Raw genomic sequence first — 20,732 nt, forward strand, 5'->3', positions numbered from 1 at the left:
GTAGCTATCGTCCGTCAATGAGGGGTTAGAGAGGTAGCTATCGCCCGTCAAGGAGGGGTTGGAGAGGTAGCTATCGCCCGTCAAGGAGGGGTTAGAGGAGTAGCTATCGCCCGTCAAGGAGGGGTTAGAGAGGTAGCTATCGCCCATCAAGGAGGGGTTGGAGGAGTAGTTATCGCCCATCAAGGAGGGGTTGGAGGAGTAGTTATCGCCCGTCAAGGAGGGGTTAGAGAGGTAGTTATCGCCCGTCAAGGAGGGGTTAGAGAGGTAGTTATCGCCCATCAAGGAGGGGTTGGAGAGGTAGCTATCGCCCGTCAAGGATGGGTTAGAGGATTAGTTATCGCCCGTCAATGAGGGGTTAGAGAGGTAGCTATCGCCCGTCAAGGAGGGGTTAGAGAGATAGCTATCGCCCGTCAAGGAGGGGTTAGAGGGGTAGCTATCGCCCATCAAGGAGGGGTTAGAGAGGTAGCTATCGCCCGTCAAGGAGGGGTTAGAGAGGTAGCTATCGTCCGTCAAGGAGGGGTTAGAGGGGCAGCTATCGCCCGTCAAGGAGGGGTTAGAGAGGTAGCTATCGCCCATCAAGGAGGGGTTGGAGAGGTAGTTATCGCCCATCAAGGATGGGTTAGAGGAGTAGTTATTGCCCGTCAAGGAGGGGTTCGTTTTCTTATCTCCCCACGATTCTCTGTTGATTGTTATGTTTCTAAGGTTTAGGAAACTACTAATGCTGAGGTATCTGGTTTTATATAGTCTGGATAGTGTTGTTACCGATTGTGTCTTTGATGGATCCAAGCTACACTTTTTTCTTGTCTGGCTTTTGTACCAGCATTTTGCAGATGTTGTTGCTGTTGACTTCCGTCAGATCAGTTCAGTTCAGATCAAATTAAGTGTTTGAATGAAAACACTAACGTCCTGTCTTCTCTCTGTCTCCTCCCAGGTGTCTGTGTCTTCGTTGAGAGGAGCGAGGAGGAGTCGCTTTGTGTCTTCGTTGAGAGGAGCGAGGAGGAGTCGCTTTGTGTCTTCGTTGAGAGGAGCGAGGAGGAGTCGCTTTGTGTCTTCGTTGAGAGGAGCGAGGAGGAGTCGCTTTGTGTCTTCGTTGAGAGGAGCGAGGAGGAGTCGCTTTGTGTCTTCGTTGAGGAGAGCGAGGAGGAGTCGCTTTGTGTCTTCGTTGAGGGGAGCGAGGAGGAGTCGCTGTGCCAACCTGGACCATCATGGTGCCTAACATTCACCCTGCAGTTCCCCTCCTGCCCAGAGGGGCGGTGCCATCCCTCCTGCTGCTACTCAGTTGCCTGGTGCTCTCCTCTCAGGCTGACAGTAAGTACTGCACTTTATGTTTGACTAAAAACATGCTTTTGAACTATACCCTAGGATCATGCCAGAATACAGCCATACCTGTGTTGCATGGTGTTAGAAACACTAAGTCTGTGGGTTTGATTCCTGTTGGAGGCACTTACTAAAACACACTACCTGTACTTGAAGTTGTTTTGGATAAAAGCGTTTACTAAATGGCATATATTATAATACATTAACAAAGCTGTATGTTTCTTTAGATTTTATACCGATTGAGGGACCAAATAGACTACAACTTGTAGTTCATTGTGTAATTTGTTCCGTCAGTCTCATAGAAGTACACTATTACAGTACATTTAAACTGCATAGGTGAATATTAATTTGCGCTCTAGCTTTGTTTGTTTGTTTGTTTGCTTAAGGAGACACTGCTCACGCTGTGCAATTTGCTGCTTAATTTAACTCCGTACATGCCACTCCAGGGCCCATTTGTCCCGATGGCGCTGGAACTTAGTCTTGCGAGTGTTTTAACCAGGCGTCTTTCCTACAACGGCCCAAGATGTAACGTGCGTTACCCAAAAACACCACGCAGTGAGAGCGGTCGCTAAGGGCGTCGTTGGAGCGGGTGTCAACACTGATAGGATCGTAAAGAAAAGCTGCTCTCGGATCAGTTTTCTCCATTCAAATCTGACCTCAACATTATAATTATTTCACAATACTGATGACGGATCAGATCCTAGAGAGATATTACCACCTACAATTTGGCAAATCATTGCGCACGTTAAGCTACAAGTCATGAAATATATCGAGAGAAATTACAGACAGGAGCCACAACTCAAATGGATTGAACATTAAATGTAATTCAATATGATTAAAATAGAGATATAGACTGTTTTATATTTTAATGCAGTCATCTCGGCTTTCATTTGAAGGGTCTTTTTATACGTCGATCGTTTATATCAATTGCAAAGACATTGGCAAGTTATGAATTTGTAGTTAACTTTGTTCTGGTGTCATCGGTGGTCACATAGAGACGGATCAAACCATGTGATTCTGTTCAGCGGAGATCTTCTGTGTATAAAGTGACGTGGGAAGGCAAACCGTGTACTGGTCCAGTCCACTTGGTCTCCCAGGTGGATTCTGGTAGCACCATACTCCGCTGCTTTCTAAATGCACTGCTGGTGTCCTGTAGAATATTCTAGAAACAGTACATGGTGTGTTTGTGTGTGTGTGTGTGTTTGTGTGTGTGTGTGTGTGACCTCAGTACCCTGCTGTCTATCTTAATGAAGATAGGGGTCTGGAGAAGTGCTCTCTTCGAGATGTGTCGCTGTCGCTAGGTTCTGGGGCTCCTGGGAGTCTGTGTGACCCCCGGGGTTGTCGAGTGTGGAGAGATGTCCTACAGAAGAGGAGGGGTCAAGGACCAAAATTAATTCGGCACATAACCTGAACTACAGCGCTGTCACAGGGTCACTGTAATTCAATTAGATCACACACGCGCGCGCGGGCACACACACACTCATTTTCTATCCCACGTTCCAACCTTCCCCGCCACTCGCTGTGTGACCTTTAGCCTCAGATCTGAACACGTGTCAGTGTATTAGTGACCTACGGGAACATGTTCTATTCTCTACTAATGTACTCTAGAATGCTGACAGCATGCAATACGTCAAGGATTCCATTTCCTCCACAATAATGTAGAGATGAGTCATTTCAGACCCTTTTTTCACCTCTGACCCTCCGACATATAGGATGAATGAAGTGGTTATGTAATGTTTGAGTGGTAAATAAATTCAACTCAGCGTTAGTCAGAACAGAAACAAAGATAGACAATTGACTGTAATATTATTTTCCTGTTAATTAGCCTATCTGATGTGGTCGCTTCTATCTAGCTGTGTGGTCCTCTGCTCTTCTCTCTACTGTGTAAGCCTTACCCCTCTATAGGCACAGACAGACAGACAGACAGACAGACAGACAGACAGACAGACAGACAGACAGACAGACAGACAGACAGACAGACAGACAGACAGACAGACAGAAAGTAAGTAAGTAGCTGGTCCTCCCTGTTCTCCCCTGCTCCCTAACTACAGTAATGCTATTAATCAGAGGAGGATGCTTTCATCTTATCATGATTCATATGCTACTCTGAAGTCCTTTCTGTACTGTGTTTAAGCCTGACCTCTCTATAGGCCCAGACAGACAGACAGGCAGACAGGCAGGCAGACAGACAGACAGACAGACAGACAGACAGACAGACAGACAGACAGACCTCTTCTAAAGCTGGTCCCCTCTGTTCTGCTGCCTAACAAACTCCAGTAATCAGATCATTACCAGGTAAAACGACCCAGTGGAGCCTTTAAATTCTCACACAAAGACAGTCTCTGTGTCGTGACCAACTGGAAACCTCGTCTTCTGATCAGACAGTCACTGAGCCTCTCTCTACAATGGGCTGGTAGTTAGACAGTCACTGAGCCTCTCTCTACAATGGGCTGGTAGTTAAGGACAGTCACTGAGCCTCTCTCTACAATGGGCTGGTAGTTAAGGACAGTCACTGAGCCTCTCTCTACAATGGGCTGGTAGTTAAGGACAGTCACTGAGCCTCTCTCTACAATGGGCTGGTAGTTAGACAGTCACTGAGCCTCTCTCTACAATGGGCTGGTAGTTAAGGACAGTCACTGAGCCTCTCTCTACAATGGGCTGGTAGTTAGACAGTCACTGAGCCTCTCTCTACGATGGGCTGGTAGTTAAGGACAGTCACTGAGCCTCTCTCTACAATGGGCTGGTAGTTAAGGACAGTCACTGAGCCTCTCTCTACAATTTGCTGGTAGTTAGACAGTCACTGAGCCTCTCTCTACAATGGGCTGGTAGTTAGACAGTCACTGAGCCTCTCTCTACAATGGGCTGGTAGTTAGACAGTCACTGAGCCTCTCTCTACAATGGGCTGGTAGTTAGACAGTCACTGAGCCTCTCTCTACAATGGGCTGGTAGTTAAGGACAGTCACTGAGCCTCTCTCTACAATGGGCTGGTAGTTAAGGACAGTCACTGAGCCTCTCTCTACAATGGGCTGGTAGTTAAGGACAGTCACTGAGCCTCTCTCTACAATGGGCTGGTAGTTAGACAGTCACTGAGCCTCTCTCTACAATGGGCTGGTAGTTAGACAGTCACTGAGCCTCTCTCTACAATGGGCTGGTAGTTAGACAGTCACTGAGCCTCTCTCTACAATGGGCTGGTAGTTAGACAGTCACTGAGCCTCTCTCTACAATGGGCTGGTAGTTAGACAGTCACTGAGCCTCTCTCTACAATGGGCTGGTAGTTAAGGACAGCAGGAGACAGTTGTCTGGGTCATATTCAAAACAGCCAGCTACACAAGGCAGATATCTATCCCAGCCTGTCAGACCTCAGGCTGCTTCTCTACATAGTGATATAAGGAACCTACATTTACATCTGAGACATTTTGCATAACGATGATGTAGATTCATAGCTGCCTGCACCAAATTGTCGTTTGTTGTTGGAGACAGATGAGACTAGATAAAGTTCCTTTTCACATTGGGAGAGGGAAGTGAAAACAAAAGGGAAGCGTTGTTTTCAAATGCATGTTGCTTTTCAATTTAGTGAGATTTCTGGGATTTCCAGCCATTTTAGTAGCCAAACCATTCCACCTGTTTTGTAAGATCCATTATTGGCAGTAGACCAATAGAATCCCTCCCACCCAGTGTTCCAGAATCTAGGGGCCGTATGAGGCATTGTGACATCATTAGTCTCATGTGAGCATTTAACCCCGTCCTGTACAGACGGGACAGGGCAATCAATCCTGAGTGGTGACCTCAGACGCCCCCCGTTGATCCCTAGGGAATGCACTGTAATCAACCCGGGCCCCGTTGATCCCTAGGGAACACACTGTAATCAACCCGGGTCTCTATACAGCACAATAGACCACCACTCCTTTACCAACAAGGTCATACTCAAAGTCACACAGAACAAAACCCACCTTGTCTATACATCATCCCTTAAATATAAATGGTTCGTCTCTTTATTTCATTTTGACTTATTTCATGGTGGGAAAACCTTTGGTACTTTTAATGTAACTTTTTACTTTTTACTTTTGTTTCAATCTGAGACATCTGTAGTGTCCCTTTCATGACAGTCAAGACCACTGAGCCTCTCTTAGTGCTCCTGCCTGTTATTGTACTAGCCTGATCCCAGATCAGTTCCTGCTATCATGTCATGTCCCTGCCTGCCTGTTATTGTACTAGCCTGATCCCAGATCAGTTCCTGCTATCATGTCAAGTCCCTGCCTGCCTGTTATTGTACTAGCCTGATCCCAGATCAGTTCCTGCTATCATGTCAAGTCCCTGCCTGCCTGTTATTGTACTAGCCTGATCCCAGATCAGTTCCTGCTATCATGTCAAGTCCCTGCATACCTGTTATTGTACTAGCCTGATCCCAGATCAGTTTCTGCTAAGTCCCTACCATGCCAAACATGGAAAGGAGTGACAAAGAGTGGCATGATGGCATAAACAGACTGGCGAAATATATGTGTCATAAGGCATCACTCTGGGATGTAAAATATGTTTTACTATGATTATTAGTCGCTATGGATACGAGTAGGATCTCTGCTAAAATGTACAAGTTGACTTCATGTAAACGGTTAGAATTACTAACTCCAAGTCACTCTCCTAGCCTGCTGTTTCAAGAAGACTCCTTAGTCCATTCAACAACAAAAAGAAAAGGTGAATGATCCATAAATAGTATATGCGTAGCTAATAGCCATGTAATTGGCTGTTAATGGCGTAGCTACACGCAGTTCAACACTAAACGCCTCAGAAAGAGAACATGTATCTTTTCTCTGTTAAAGGGGGTTTCTGGATGGCTCAGTCGTAGTAGTCTGTAAACTGACGTGTTAAAGGGGGTTTCTGGATGGCTCAGTCATAGTAGTCTGTAAACTGACGTGTTAAAGGGGGTTTCTGGATGGCTCAGCCGTAGTAGTCTGTAAACTGATGTGTTAAAGGGGGTTTCTGGATGGCTCAGTCGTATTAGTCTGTAAACTGACGTGTTAAAGGGGGTTTCTGGATGGCTCAGTCGTATTAGTCCGTAAACTGACGTGTTAAAGGGGGTTTCTGGATGGCTCAGTCGTAGTAGTCTGTAAACTGACGTGTTAAAGGGGGTTTCTGGATGGCTCAGTCGTAGTAGTCTGTAAACTGACGTGTTAAAGGGGGTTTCTGGATGGCTCAGTCGTAGTAGTCTGTAAACTGACGTGTTAAAGGGGGTTTCTGGATGGCTCAGTCGTAGTAGTCTGTAAACTGACGTGTTAAAGGGGGTTTCTGGATGGCTCAGTCGTAGTAGTCTGTAAACTGACGTGTTAAAGGGGGTTTCTGGATGGCTCAGTCGTAGTAGTCTGTAAACTGACGTGTTAAAGGGGGTTTCTGGATGGCTCAGTCGTAGTAGTCTGTAAACTGATGTGTTAAAGGGGGTTTCTGGGTGGCTCAGTCGTAGTAGTCTGTAAACTGACGTGTTAAAGGGGGTTTCTGGATGGCTCAGTCGTAGTAGTCTGTAAACTGACGTGTTAAAGGGGGTTTCTGGATGGCTCAGTCGTAGTAGTCTGTAAACTGATGTGTAGTTAAGATCTGGGGTAGAAATCTGTAAACAGGTTAGCCATTGTTTGTCCAGACATGAGTGCAGGGGAACAGAAGGGTCGAGAATAAGGGAGTGGAGTGGGTGGGCGGCTGGATGGAAATTGGATTGTGTTTTTTTTAAGTGTCCATATGGTCACCCAGCGAAAATTGACGGGGATGGAAATTGATTTATTTTAATTAAAAGTAACCACATCCAGCATGGAGAGACACTTGGAGAGCAACCTGATACTGGTAATCCACAGCTGTGGTCCCCTAGACCATCCCAGCCAGGACAACAGAGACAGGGGACCATCCCAGCCAGGACAACAGAGACAGGGGACCAACCCAGCCAGGACAACAGAGACAGGGGACCAACCCAGCCAGGACAACAGAGACAGGGGACCAACCCAGCCAGGACAACAGAGACAGGGGACCATCCCAGCCAGGACAACAGAGACAGGATACCAACCCAGCCAGGACAACAGAGACAGGATACCAACCCAGCCAGGACAACAGAGACAGGGGACTATCCCAGCCAGGACCACAGAGACAGGGGACTATCCCAGCCAGGACAACAGAGACAGGGGACCAACCCAGCCAGGACAACAGAGACAGGGGACCAACCCAGCCAGGACAACAGAGACAGGGGACCAACCCAGCCAGGACAACAGAGACAGGGGACCATCCCAGCCAGGACAACAGAGACAGGGGACCATCCCAGCCAGGACAACAGAGACAGGGGACCATCCCAGCCAGGACAACAGAGACAGGTGACCAACCCAGCCAGGACAACAGAGACAGGGGACCAACCCAGCCAGGACAACAGAGACAGGGGACCAACCCAGCCAGGACAACAGAGACAGGGGACCATCCCAGCCAGGACAACAGAGACAGGGGACCATCCCAGCCAGGACAACAGAGACAGGGGACCATCCCAGCCAGGACAACAGAGACAGGGGACCATCCCAGCCAGGACAACCGACAGGGGACCAACCCAGCCAGGACAACAGAGACAGGGGACCATCCCAGCCAGGACAACAGAGACAGGGGACCAACCCAGCCAGGACAACAGACAGGGGACCATCCCAGCCAGGACAACAGAGACAGGGGACCAACCCAGCCAGGACAACAGAGACAGGGGACCAACCCAGCCAGGACAACAGAGACAGGGGACTATCCCAGCCAGGACCACAGAGACAGGGGAAGAGAGGGATGGAGAGGGAGGTGGGGGGCTTATGGGAGTGAAGCAACAGAGAGAGAGAGTGATGGAGAAAGACGGGGGGGATAAGAGTGGCCAAATAACAGAGAGAGAGAGGAAGCCTTTCACGTGGCAGAGCAGCAATGTCATGGCATCGTCAGGGAGGAGAGGGGGAGTATAGGAGGGAGGAGGGTCGTCCGAGGTTAACGATGGGAGATGAATAGTTGAATTAGTCCGTTCGATAGCAAGGCAGAGAGAGGAGGAAGGAGGCACCACCCAAACCCTCCTCACTCAACCACACCAACCAACATCCTTCTTACAGGGAACGGAGAGAAATGTCTGAAGGGATCTGACCTGTCTCAGTTCACGTCTCTGTGTAACAGTAGGTAGTCAAGCCTACACATTGAGATGTGGGAAATGGAGGCGTGTTCTCTAGGCCAGGTGTTCTTCACATTTTCAAACAGTCCATTTATATTTTCCAACAGGGATATACATTTGGGTGAGGTTTTCTTCTCGCCTGAGTAGCCTCGTTTCACTGTCAATAATAAAATGTAACCATCTAGTGTTCAGTGAAATAACAACACAATGTCAAATACAGGAAGCCTCGTCAAATAATTAACATCCAATCACATTAACCGTTACTCTCTCGCGGGAATTCCACTACCGGTCCGTATGTAGCCAAACATAGCTGCTGCTCATTCCGTTTGCCAGAAAATGTATTAATGGTTAAATAAAAGTAAGGCCTGCGTCCATAGAGACACATACCAGCTCTACTGGTAGTACTGCTACTACCAGCAGTACTACACCTGCACCTGTCGAAGACACAAGTTATTCTGCTTCCACGAGCACATACAATGCTAGCATCAGTAATTCTACATGTGTTAGCCCAGCTGGCATGGACACTGACAGTTGTGAATCTGATGCAGCAGAAGAGATACTAACCCCCTTACCCGGGAAAGCACCGAACGGACAGGGACGTTGGACCGTCGAAGAGGTGTGAATGTTATGAGAACTACATTGATTTGGGCTTCACTTATATTGGGAGTAGTGCCTTTCCTCAGCCACAGTGTGTTATGTGCAAAAGTACTTGTCTGACCGCTTGCATGATGACGAGTTTCTCACACGACTGGCCTATCTGGGTGATGTTTTTTCTCACCTGAATGATCTGAATCTAGGAATACAGGAACTCTCCGCAACTTTATTCAATGTGCGGGACAAAATTGAGGCTATGATTAAGAAGTTGGAGCTCTTCTCTGTCTGCATTAACAAGGACAACACACAGGTCCTTCCATCATTGTATGATTTATTTGTGTGCAAATGAACTCAAGCTTACGGACAAAGTCAAATGTGATATAGCGAAGCACCTAAGTGAGTTGGGTGCGCAATTACGCAGGTACTTTCCCGAAACGGACGACACAAACAACTGGATTCGTTATCCCTTTCATGCCCCGCCTCCAGTCCACTTACCGGTATCTGAACAAGAGAGCATCATCGAAATTGCATCAAGCGGTTGTGTGAAAATGTAATTTAATCAGAAGCCACTGCCAGATTTCTGGATTGGGCTGCGCTCAGAGTATCCTGCCTTGGCAAATCGTGCTGTTAAGACACTGATGCCCTTTGCAACCACGTACCTATGTGAGTGTGGATTCTCGGCCCTCACTAGCATGAAAACTAAATACAGGCACAGACTGTGTGTGGGAAATGATTTAAGACTGAGACTCTCTCCAATACAACCCAACATTGCAGAGTTACGTGCATCCTTTCAAGCACACCCTTCTCATTAACCTGTCGTGAGTTATTCACCATTTTAGATTAACAAATAAAGTTTTATATGTAAGATGGTTAAATAAAGAGCAAAAATATTGATTATTATTATATTATTATTTATGCCCTGGTCCTATAAGAGCTCTTTGTCACTTCCCACGAGCCGGGTTGTGACAAAAACTCACACTCATTCTTATGTTTAATAAATGTATCGTATAGTGTGTGTGTGTGGCAGGCTTACAATGATGGCAAAAAACGACATTGTAGAGTGCGCTGACCCTGGTGCTAGAGGGGGTACAGCTGGAGGTTGAATGTTTGAAGGGGTACGGGACTATAAACAGTTTGGAAACCACTGGTGTAGAGGATCCAGCCATTGTTTTATAGTTGTGAATCTGCACAGGTCACGAGGGGGAACAAAACACATGACGAAACTAGTATCCCGTTTCGACACACACCTAGGCCTACACACAACAGCAGCTTTCCATCAGGAGTAGGCTATAGCAGAAATAAAACATGTTTCCTCAAGCTATGGAAAGCAGTTGGAAGACCACATCTAATGACAGCAATCGATTGAATCATTTCACTGCAAATAAAACAGCAAGAAAAATGTCCATGTGAAGGGAAATATACCTTGACAGCCCCGTTTTGAAGGGGTACGGGACTATAAACAGTTCAGGAACCACTGCTCTGGGCCATATGCTTGTCCAAAGCTTTGGAGACACACATTTCTAGAATAAATGTAGGTTTCTTACTTTTAGTTCATCTGAATATATTTTGGACATTTGTCATGACTCGACATTCTCTCTCATATTCTCTCCTATCACAGAGGTTGAACTTTGGCTTTAGCCAGGGGGGGTACATTTGCCTTGAATGATATGAGGTTTAAAATATTTAAGGTCTTCTTGACTGCTTTAATATTTAAGTATTAAAGGTTCTCTCAGTCCTCTTCCTCACAATGACTCAATGTGTCCCAAATGACACCCTATTCCCTATTTAGTGCACTACTTGGGACAGACTGTCAGTCAATCTAACCTGGTGGATTATTCATATCGCTCTACCCCTGGTGAGAAGAAGTTTAAACATAGTCCATTTACGCGTTTTCTCAGGATGAATTCAGCTAGCTCTCGTGTAACCAGGTAGTCTCAGCCCTGTGGATAGACCAGGTATTCTCAGCCCTGTGGAGAGACCAGGTAGTCTCAGCCCTGTGGAGACACCAGGTAGTCTCAGCCCTGTGGATAGACCAGGTAGTCTCAGCCCTGTGGAGAGACCAGGTAGTCTCAGCCCTGTGGATAGACACCAGGTAGTCTCAGCCCTGTGGATAGACCAGGTAGTCTCAGCCCTGTGGATAGACCAGGTAGTCTCAGCCCTGTGGATAGACCAGGTAGTCTCAGCCCTGTGGATAGACCAGGTAGTCTCAGCCCTGTGGATAGACCAGGTAGTCTCAGCCCTGTGGATAGACCAGGTAGTCCCAGCCCTGTGGAGAGACCAGGTAGTCTCATCCCTGTGGATAGACCAGGTAGTCCCAGCCCTGTGGATAGACCAGGTAGTCTCAGCCCTGTGGATAGACCAGGTAGTCCCAGCCCTGTGGATAGACCAGGTAGTCTCAGCCCTGTGGATAGACCAGGTAGTCTCAGCCCTGTGGATAGACCAGGTAGTCCCAGCCCTGTGGATAGACCAGGTAGTCCCAGCCCTGTGGAGAGACCAGGTAGTCTCCGCCCTGTGGAGAGACCAGGTAGTCCCAGCCCTGTGGATAGACCAGGTAGTCTCAGCCCTGTGGATAGACCAGGTAGTCCCAGCCCTGTGGATAGACCAGGTAGTCCCAGAGACAGAGAGACTAGAGTCTATAGTTGTTCTAGGGGCATCCTCTGAGGTAATTACACAACAAATTACACAACATTAATAATCAACAAATTACACAACATTAATTACACAGCAAATAGCCTGCGGTGAGGAACATTTTATGTGGATGGAAGCTACTGTTACCTGAGCTGTACTGGGACTATACTGTACTGCACACACACACACACACACACACACACACACACACACACACACACACACACACACACACACACACACACACACACACACACACACACACACACAGTAGAGGCATACTTTTAGTTTGTTGGTTCATGTGTCCCTACAGTCGCCAACCTCTGGGCCAGGGAGAGTTTAAACTATCCACACCTTGGGACAGGGGGGCTGTGTGTGTGTGTGTGTGTGTGTGTGTTGGAAGCTGAATGTTAGAACAATGGCAGGGGGTCTCAGGAGAGGGATGTCTCTTAAGGCGGGCTAATCTAGAATAGGCAAATTAAAATGATATGGTAATTGGGGGCGGACAGACGGGGACAGGCGCTCCCTCACTCTGATGGATAATCATGACGTAACCCCTAAAGGAGCCAGGGTCGGCTCCCTCACTGGTGCTACCCACCCTGTCCCCTCACTAACCCTCTATCCTGAACACCCTTCTCCCCCTACCTCTCTCCTGCCTCATTCTACATCTCTCCTGCCTCCCCCTACCTCTCTCCTGCCTCATTCTACATCTCTCCTGCCTCCCCCTACCTCTCTCCTGCCTCATTCTACATCTCTCCTGCCTCCCCCTACCTCTCTCCTGCCTCATTCTACATCTCTCCTGCCTCCCCCTACCTCTCTCCTGCCTCATTCTACATCTCTCCTGCCTCCCCCTACCTCTCTCCTGCCTCCCCCTACATCTCTCCTGCCTCCCCCTACCTCTCTCCTGCCTCCCCCTACCTCTCTCCTGCATCCCCCTACCTCTCTCCTGCCTCCCCCTACCTCTCTCCTGCCTCCCCCTACCTCTCTCCTGCATCCCCCTACCTCTCTCCTGCCTCCCCCTACATCTCTCCTGCCTCATTCTACATCTCTCCTGCCTCCCCCTACCTCTCTCCTGCCTCCCCCTACATCTCTCCTGCCTCCCCCTACCTCTCTCCTGCCTCCCCCTACCTCTCTCCTGCATCCCCCTACCTCTCTCCTGCCTCCCCCTACCTCTCTCCTGCCTCATTCTACATCTCTCCTGCCTCCCCCTACCTCTCTCCTGCCTCATTCTACAAGAGGGGTTGCAACAATTGCGGCGGTTAATTTTAGAAAGAGAGGGTCCAGATTCTCTAGCCCAGCTGATTTGTAGGGGTCCAGATTTTGTAGCTCTTTCAGAACATCAGCTATCTGGATTTGGGTGATGGAGAAATGGGGGAGGCTTGGGCAAGTTGCTGTGGGGGGTGCAGAGCTGTTGACCTGGGTAGGGGTAGCCAGGTGGAAAGCATGGCCAGCCGTATAAAAATGCTTATTGAAATTCTCGATTATCGTAGATTTTTGGTGGTGACAGTCTTTCCTAGCCTCAGTGCAGTGGGCAGCTGGGAGGAGGTGCTCTTATTCTCCATGGACTTTACAGTGTCACAGAACTTTTTGGAATTAGTGCTACAGGATGCAAATTTCTGTTTGATAAAGCTAGCCGTAGCTTTCCTAACTGCCTGTGTATATTGGTTCCTAACTTCCCTGAAAAGTTGCATATCGGGGGGGCTATTCGATGCTCATGCAGGACGCCACAGGATGTTTTGTGCTGGTCAAGGGCAGTCAAGTCTGGGGTGAACCAAAGGCTATATCTGTTCTTAGTTCTACATTTTTTGAATGGGGAATGCTTATTTAAGATGGTGAGGAAAGCACTTTTAAAGAGCAACCAGGCATCCTCTACTGACGGGATGAGGTAGATTAGAAAGGCCTGCTCGCTGAAGTGTTTTAGGGAGCGTTTGACTGTGATGAGGGGTGGTCGTTTGACCACTGACCCATTACGGACGCAGGCAATGAAGCAGTGATCGCTGAGATCCTGGTTGAAGACAGCAGAGGTGTATTTAGAGGGCAAGTTGGTCAGGATGATATCTGAGGGTGCCCGTGTTTATCGATTTAGGGTTGAGCCTGGTAGGTTCCTTGATAATTTGTGTGAGATTGAGGGTATCTAGTTTAGATTGTAGGATGGCCGGGGTGTTAAGCATATCCCAGTTTAGGTCACCTAACAGTACGAACTCTGAAGATAGATGGGGGGGCAATTAATTCACATATGGTGTCTAGGGCACAGCTAGGGGCTGAGGGGGGTCTATAACAGGCGGCAACAGTGAGAGACGTATTTCTTGAAAGGTGGATTTTTAAAAGTAGCTCGAACTGTTTGGGTACAAACCTGGATAGCATGACAGAACTCATCAGTAGACATTTGACTTCAGATTCTAGTAGGGTGAGGCCCGGTGCTGCAGACTGTTCTAGTGCCCTCGCCAATTTTGCCAAAGGGTGGGTCTTATGCTGCATCACTGTCTCACCCCACGGTCCTGTGGAAAGAAATGTGTGTTTTTTGCCCATTTTAAAAGCACGCTTGTTGTTTGTGTACACTCTCTCTCCCGTCCCCCAGGGAGTACTTAGCCTTTCCCCCAAACTCTGCAGTCAATGAGAGGGTCCAAACTAAGGTGACGGCTGCCCTTTAGCCAGACCCCTTTAACAAAGCCCCCCGTCATCTCTCTACCCCTCTACCCCTCTTCTCCATCCCTCCATACCACCCTCCATCGGTCTACACCCCTCCGTTTCTCTACACCTCTCCAACCTCCCCGCTCAACTCCCCCTCCTCCCCCTCTCCCTTCTCCCTCCTCCCTGCACAACTCTCCCTCCTCCCCCACTCCACTCTCCCTTCACCCTCTCTCCACTCTCCCTCCTCTCCATATCCACTCTCCCTCCTCTCCATATCCACTCTCCCTCCTCTCCATATCCACTCTCCCTCCTCCCCCTCTCCCCTCTTCTGGTTAGGGTAGGTTTTAATAGTCACAGTGGGTACAACATCTACAATGCACTTCCTTATAAACTCACTCACTGAGTCAGCGTATACAGTGGCAAGAAAAAGTATGTGAACCCTTTGGAACTACCTGGATTTCTGCATAAATTGGTCATAACATTTGATCTGATCTTCATCTATGTCACAACAATAGACAAACACAGTCTGCTTAAACTAATAATACACAAACAATGATACATTTTCATGTCTTTATTGAACACACCGTGTAAACATTCACAGTTTAGGGTGGGAAAAAGTATGTGAACCCCTAGGCTAATTACTTCTCCAAAAGCTAATTGGCGTCAGGAGTCAGCTCACCTGGAGTCCAATCAATGAGACGAGATTGGAGATGTTGGTTAGAGCTGCCCTGCCCGATAAAAAAAACACTCACAAAATTTGAGTTTTCTATTCACAAGAAGCATTGCCTGATGTGAACCATGCCTCGAACAAAAGAGATCTCAGAAGACCTAAGATGAAAAATAGTTTGGCGCCCCCCAGACTATTCCGCAGGAAAAGAACCAGATGTGGAGGTCCTGGGCTGGCGTGGTTACACGTGGTCTGAGGCCGGTTGGACGTACTGCCAAATTAGAGAAATTAACATTAAATTCGCTGGCAACAACTCTGTTGGAGCTTCCTACAGTCAGCAAGCCAATTTCACTCTCCCGCTAAACTTGAGCCATCTGTGGCATTGTGTTGTGACAAAACTGCACATTTTAGAGTGGCCTTTTATTGACCCCCAGCACAAGGTGCACCTGTGTAATGAGCATGCTGTTTAATCAGCTTCTTGATATGCCACACCTGTCAGGTGGATGGATTATCTTGGCAAAGGAGAAATACTCACTAACAGGGATATAAACAAATTTGTGCACAACATTTGAGCAAAATAAGCTTTTTGTGTGTATGGAAAATGTCTCGCATATTTTATTTCTAGCTCATGAAACATGGGACCAACACTTTTTTTGCATTTATATTTTTGTTCAGTATAGATAACACCTTTTTTTCCCCCTAAGAGCGTAGGACCATACATATTCACAGGTCAAGTCACACAAGCGTTTCTTCTTTTGCATCTGAGTGTCTCGTTGTTGACATATTCCTTCACTTGTCGGTGTGTGATGCTGTTCTTTCGCTGTTTTCGTAAAATGACAAAGAAATTAATGCAAGCTCAATTTCTCCTGATGAATGTTAATGAGCGATTGTAAATGAACAAATTAAGAGTGTGTAGCCTCAGGACTGTATCTCTAGATTTATTCCATAACTTGGTTGGCATTTGAATGATTACATTTCCTCTCAGGACCTTGTCTTCTGTATAGTGTAATATCACAGCATTAGAAGCATTTGGCTTTGAATATTTTGATTTCTTCACATCCATTGCACATCTATTAGCCTACTTGTTGTTTTAGCCTCCGTGTCTGAGTCATGTTCAGGGAATTGCCCTGGTGACAGTGATGTGACTCCAACCAACCACCCCATTGTGCTTCCGTCTAGGAGTTATTCAACTAGATAAACAACATAGACATCTAACTATTACACTAGATAAACAACATAGACATCTAACTATTACACTAGATAAACATCTAACTATTACACTAGATAAACAACATAGACATCTAACTATTACACTAGATAAACAACATAGACATCTAACTATTACACTAGATAAACAACATACACATCTAACTATTACACTAGATAAACATCTAACTATTACACTAGATAAACAACATAGACATCTAACTATTACACTAGATAAACAACATAGACATCTAACTATTACACTAGATAAACAACATAGACATCTAACTATTACACTAGATAAACAACATAAACATCTAACTATTACACTAGATAAACAACATACACATCTAACTATTACACTAGATAAACATCTAACTATTACACTAGATAAACAACATAGACATCTAACTATTACACTAGATAAACATCTAACTATTACACTAGACAAACAACATAGACATCTAACTATTACACTAGATAAACATCTAACTATTACACTAGACAAACAACATAGACATCTAACTATTACACTAGATAAACATCTAACTATTACACTAGACAAACAACATAGACATCTAACTATTACACTAGACAAACAACATAAACATCTAACTATTACACTAGATAAACAACATAGACATCTAACTATTACACTAGATAAACATCTAACTATTACACTAGATAAACAACATACACATCTAACTATTACACTAGATAAACATCTAACTATTACACTAGATAAACAACATAGACATCTAACTATTACACTAGATAAACATCTAACTATTACACTAGACAAACAACATAGACATCTAACTATTACACTAGATAAACAACATAGACATCTAACTATTACACTAGATAAACATCTAACTATTACACTAGATAAACAACATAGACATCTAACTATTACACTAGATAAACAACATAGACATCTAACTATTACACTAGATAAACATCTAACTATTACACTAGATAAACAACATAGACATCTAACTATTACACTAGATAAACAACATAGACATCTAACTATTACACTAGACAAACAACATAGACATCTAACTATTACACTAGATAAACAACATAGACATCTAACTATTACACTAGATAAACAACATAAACATCTAACTATTACACTAGATAAACAACATAGACATCTAACTATTACACTAGATAAACATCTAACTATTACACTAGACAAACAACATAGACATCTAACTATTACACTAGACAAACAACATAGACATCTAACTATTACACTAGATAAACATCTAACTATTACACTAGATAAACAACATAGACATCTAACTATTACACTAGACAAACAACATAGACATCTAACTATTACACTAGACAAACAACATAGACATCTAACTATTACACTAGATAAACAACATAGACATCTAACTATTACACTAGATAAACATCTAACTATTACACTAGATAAACAACATAGACATCTAACTATTACACTAGATAAACATCTAACTATTACACTAGACAAACAACATAGACATCTAACTATTACACTAGATAAACAACATAGACATCTAACTATTACACTAGATAAACATCTAACTATTACACTAGATAAACAACATAGACATCTAACTATTACACTAGATAAACAACATAGACATCTAACTATTACACTAGATAAACATCTAACTATTACACTAGATAAACAACATAGACATCTAACTATTACACTAGATAAACAACATAGACATCTAACTATTACACTAGACAAACAACATAGACATCTAACTATTACACTAGATAAACAACATAGACATCTAACTATTACACTAGATAAACAACATAAACATCTAACTATTACACTAGATAAACAACATAGACATCTAACTATTACACTAGATAAACATCTAACTATTACACTAGATAAACAACATAGACATCTAACTATTACACTAGACAAACAACATAGACATCTAACTATTACACTAGATAAACAACATAGACATCTAACTATTACACTAGATAAACATCTAACTATTACACTAGATAAACAACATAGACATCTAACTATTACACTAGATAAACAACATAGACATCTAACTATTACACTAGATAAACAACATAGACATCTAACTATTACACTAGATAAACAACATAGACATCTAACTATTACACTAGATAAACAACATAGACATCTAACTATTACACTAGATAAACAACATAGACATCTAACTATTACACTAGATAAACAACATAGACATCTAGCTATTACACTAGATAAACAACATAGACATCTAACTATTACACTAGATAAACAACATAGACATCTAACTATTACACTAGATAAACATCTAACTATTACACTAGATAAACAACATAGACATCTAACTATTACACTAGATAAACATCTAACTATTACACTAGATAAACAACATAGACATCTAACTATTACACTAGATAAACAACATAGACATCTAACTATTACACTAGATAAACAACATAGACATCTAACTATTACACTAGATAAACAACATAGACATCTAACTATTACACTAGATAAACAACATAGACATCTAACTATTACACTAGATAAACAACATAGACATCTAACTATTACACTAGATAAACAACATAGACATCTAGCTATTACACTAGATAAACAACATAGACATCTAACTATTACACTAGATAAACATCTAACTATTACACTAGATAAACAACATAGACATCTAACTATTACACTAGATAAACAACATAAACATCTAACTATTACACTAGATAAACAACATAGACATCTAGCTATTACACTAGATAAACAACATAGACATCTAACTATTACACTAGATAAACATCTAACTATTACACTAGATAAACAACATAGACATCTAACTATTACACTAGATAAACAACATAGACATCTAACTATTACACTAGATAAACATCTAACTATTACACTAGATAAACAACATAGACATCTAACTATTACACTAGATAAACAACATAGACATCTAACTATTACACTAGATAAACAACATAGACATCTAACTATTACACTAGATAAACAACATAGACATCTAACTATTACACTAGATAAACATCTAACTATTACACTAGATAAACAACATAGACATCTAACTATTACACTAGATAAACAACATAGACATCTAACTATTACACTAGATAAACATCTAACTATTACACTAGATAAACAACATAGACATCTAACTATTACACTAGATAAACAACATAGACATCTAACTATTACACTAGATAAACAACATAGACATCTAACTATTACACTAGATAAACAACATAGACATCTAACTATTACACTAGATAAACAACATAGACATCTAACTATTACACTAGATAAACAACATAGACATCTAACTATTACACTAGATAAACATCTAACTATTACACTAGATAAACAACATAGACATCTAGCTATTACACTAGATAAACATCTAGCTATTACACTAGATAGACAACATACACATCTAACTATTACACTAGATAAACAACATAGACATCTAGCTATTACACTAGATAAACATCTAGCTATTACACTAGATAGACAACATACACATCTAGCCAGGACATGGATCAAGCAAATCACATTGTCTTTGTGTTGTTAATTTGCACTGAGCTATGGTGATGCTATTATAACATATAATAACTATTTTGTTGTGTCTCGAAGGGCTTGGCTAGTCAGACACACACACACACACACACACACACACACACACACACACACACACACACACACAGGTAGGTAAATGAGTCAGGTCTTTGAACAGTCACAGAGGGCGCCAGTGGAGATGCCTGTGGTAATGCCATAACCTCATGGCTAGACGTACTGTATCATATGATACAACTCACCCTCCTATTATCCCACAACATCTGCCTGGCCCAAATCGCACCCTATTCCCTATGTAGTGCACTTCTTTTGACCAGATCCCTATGGGGGTAGTGCACTACTTTTGCCCTACATAGGGAATAGGGTGCTTTTTGAGATGCAAGCCTCTGTCTGTTCACACGCAACAAACATCAAGCGTTAAGCACAAAGGAACATTCATCTACACAACATAACGTACATTAAACAAAGGGGCTGTTTTTAATAACATTAGCTATGAATCCTCCAACCCCATTAGCTATGAATCCTCCAACCCCGTTAGCTATGAATCCTCCAACCCCATTAGCTATGAATCCTCCAACCCCATTAGTTATGAATCCTCCAACCCCATTAGTTATGAATCCTCCAACCCCATTAGCTATGAATCCTCCAACCCCATTAGCTATGAATCCTCCAACCCCATTAGCTATGAATCCTCCAACCCCATTAGCTATGAATCCTCCAACCCCATTAGTTATGAATCCTCCAACCCCATTAGTTATGAATCCTCCAACCCCATTAGCTATGAATCCGCCAACCCCATTAGCTATGAATCCTCCAACCCCATTAGCTATGAATCCTCCAACCCCATTAGCTATGAATCCTCCAACCCCATTAGTTATGAATCCTCCAACCCCATTAGCTATGAATCCTCCAACTCC

General features: G+C 43.9%; 1 protein-coding gene across 1 annotated transcript in view; it reads left to right on the top strand.

Moving 5' to 3' along the window:
• Positions 1 to 935: 935 nt before the first annotated feature.
• The window catches only part of LOC120055420 (receptor-type tyrosine-protein phosphatase F-like), a 218,477-nt gene continuing 198,680 nt past the window's right edge, over positions 936 to 20,732 (top strand). The window contains exon 1 of the mRNA XM_039003282.1: positions 936 to 1,308. Coding sequence (XP_038859210.1) covers positions 1,206 to 1,308 — 103 coding nt within the window. The 5' untranslated portion in view covers positions 936 to 1,205. The remainder of the gene's footprint in view (positions 1,309 to 20,732) is intronic.

Source organism: Salvelinus namaycush, chromosome 11 (assembly GCF_016432855.1).
Source record: "Salvelinus namaycush isolate Seneca chromosome 11, SaNama_1.0, whole genome shotgun sequence".
NCBI classification, from domain to species: Eukaryota; Metazoa; Chordata; class Actinopteri; order Salmoniformes; family Salmonidae; genus Salvelinus; species Salvelinus namaycush.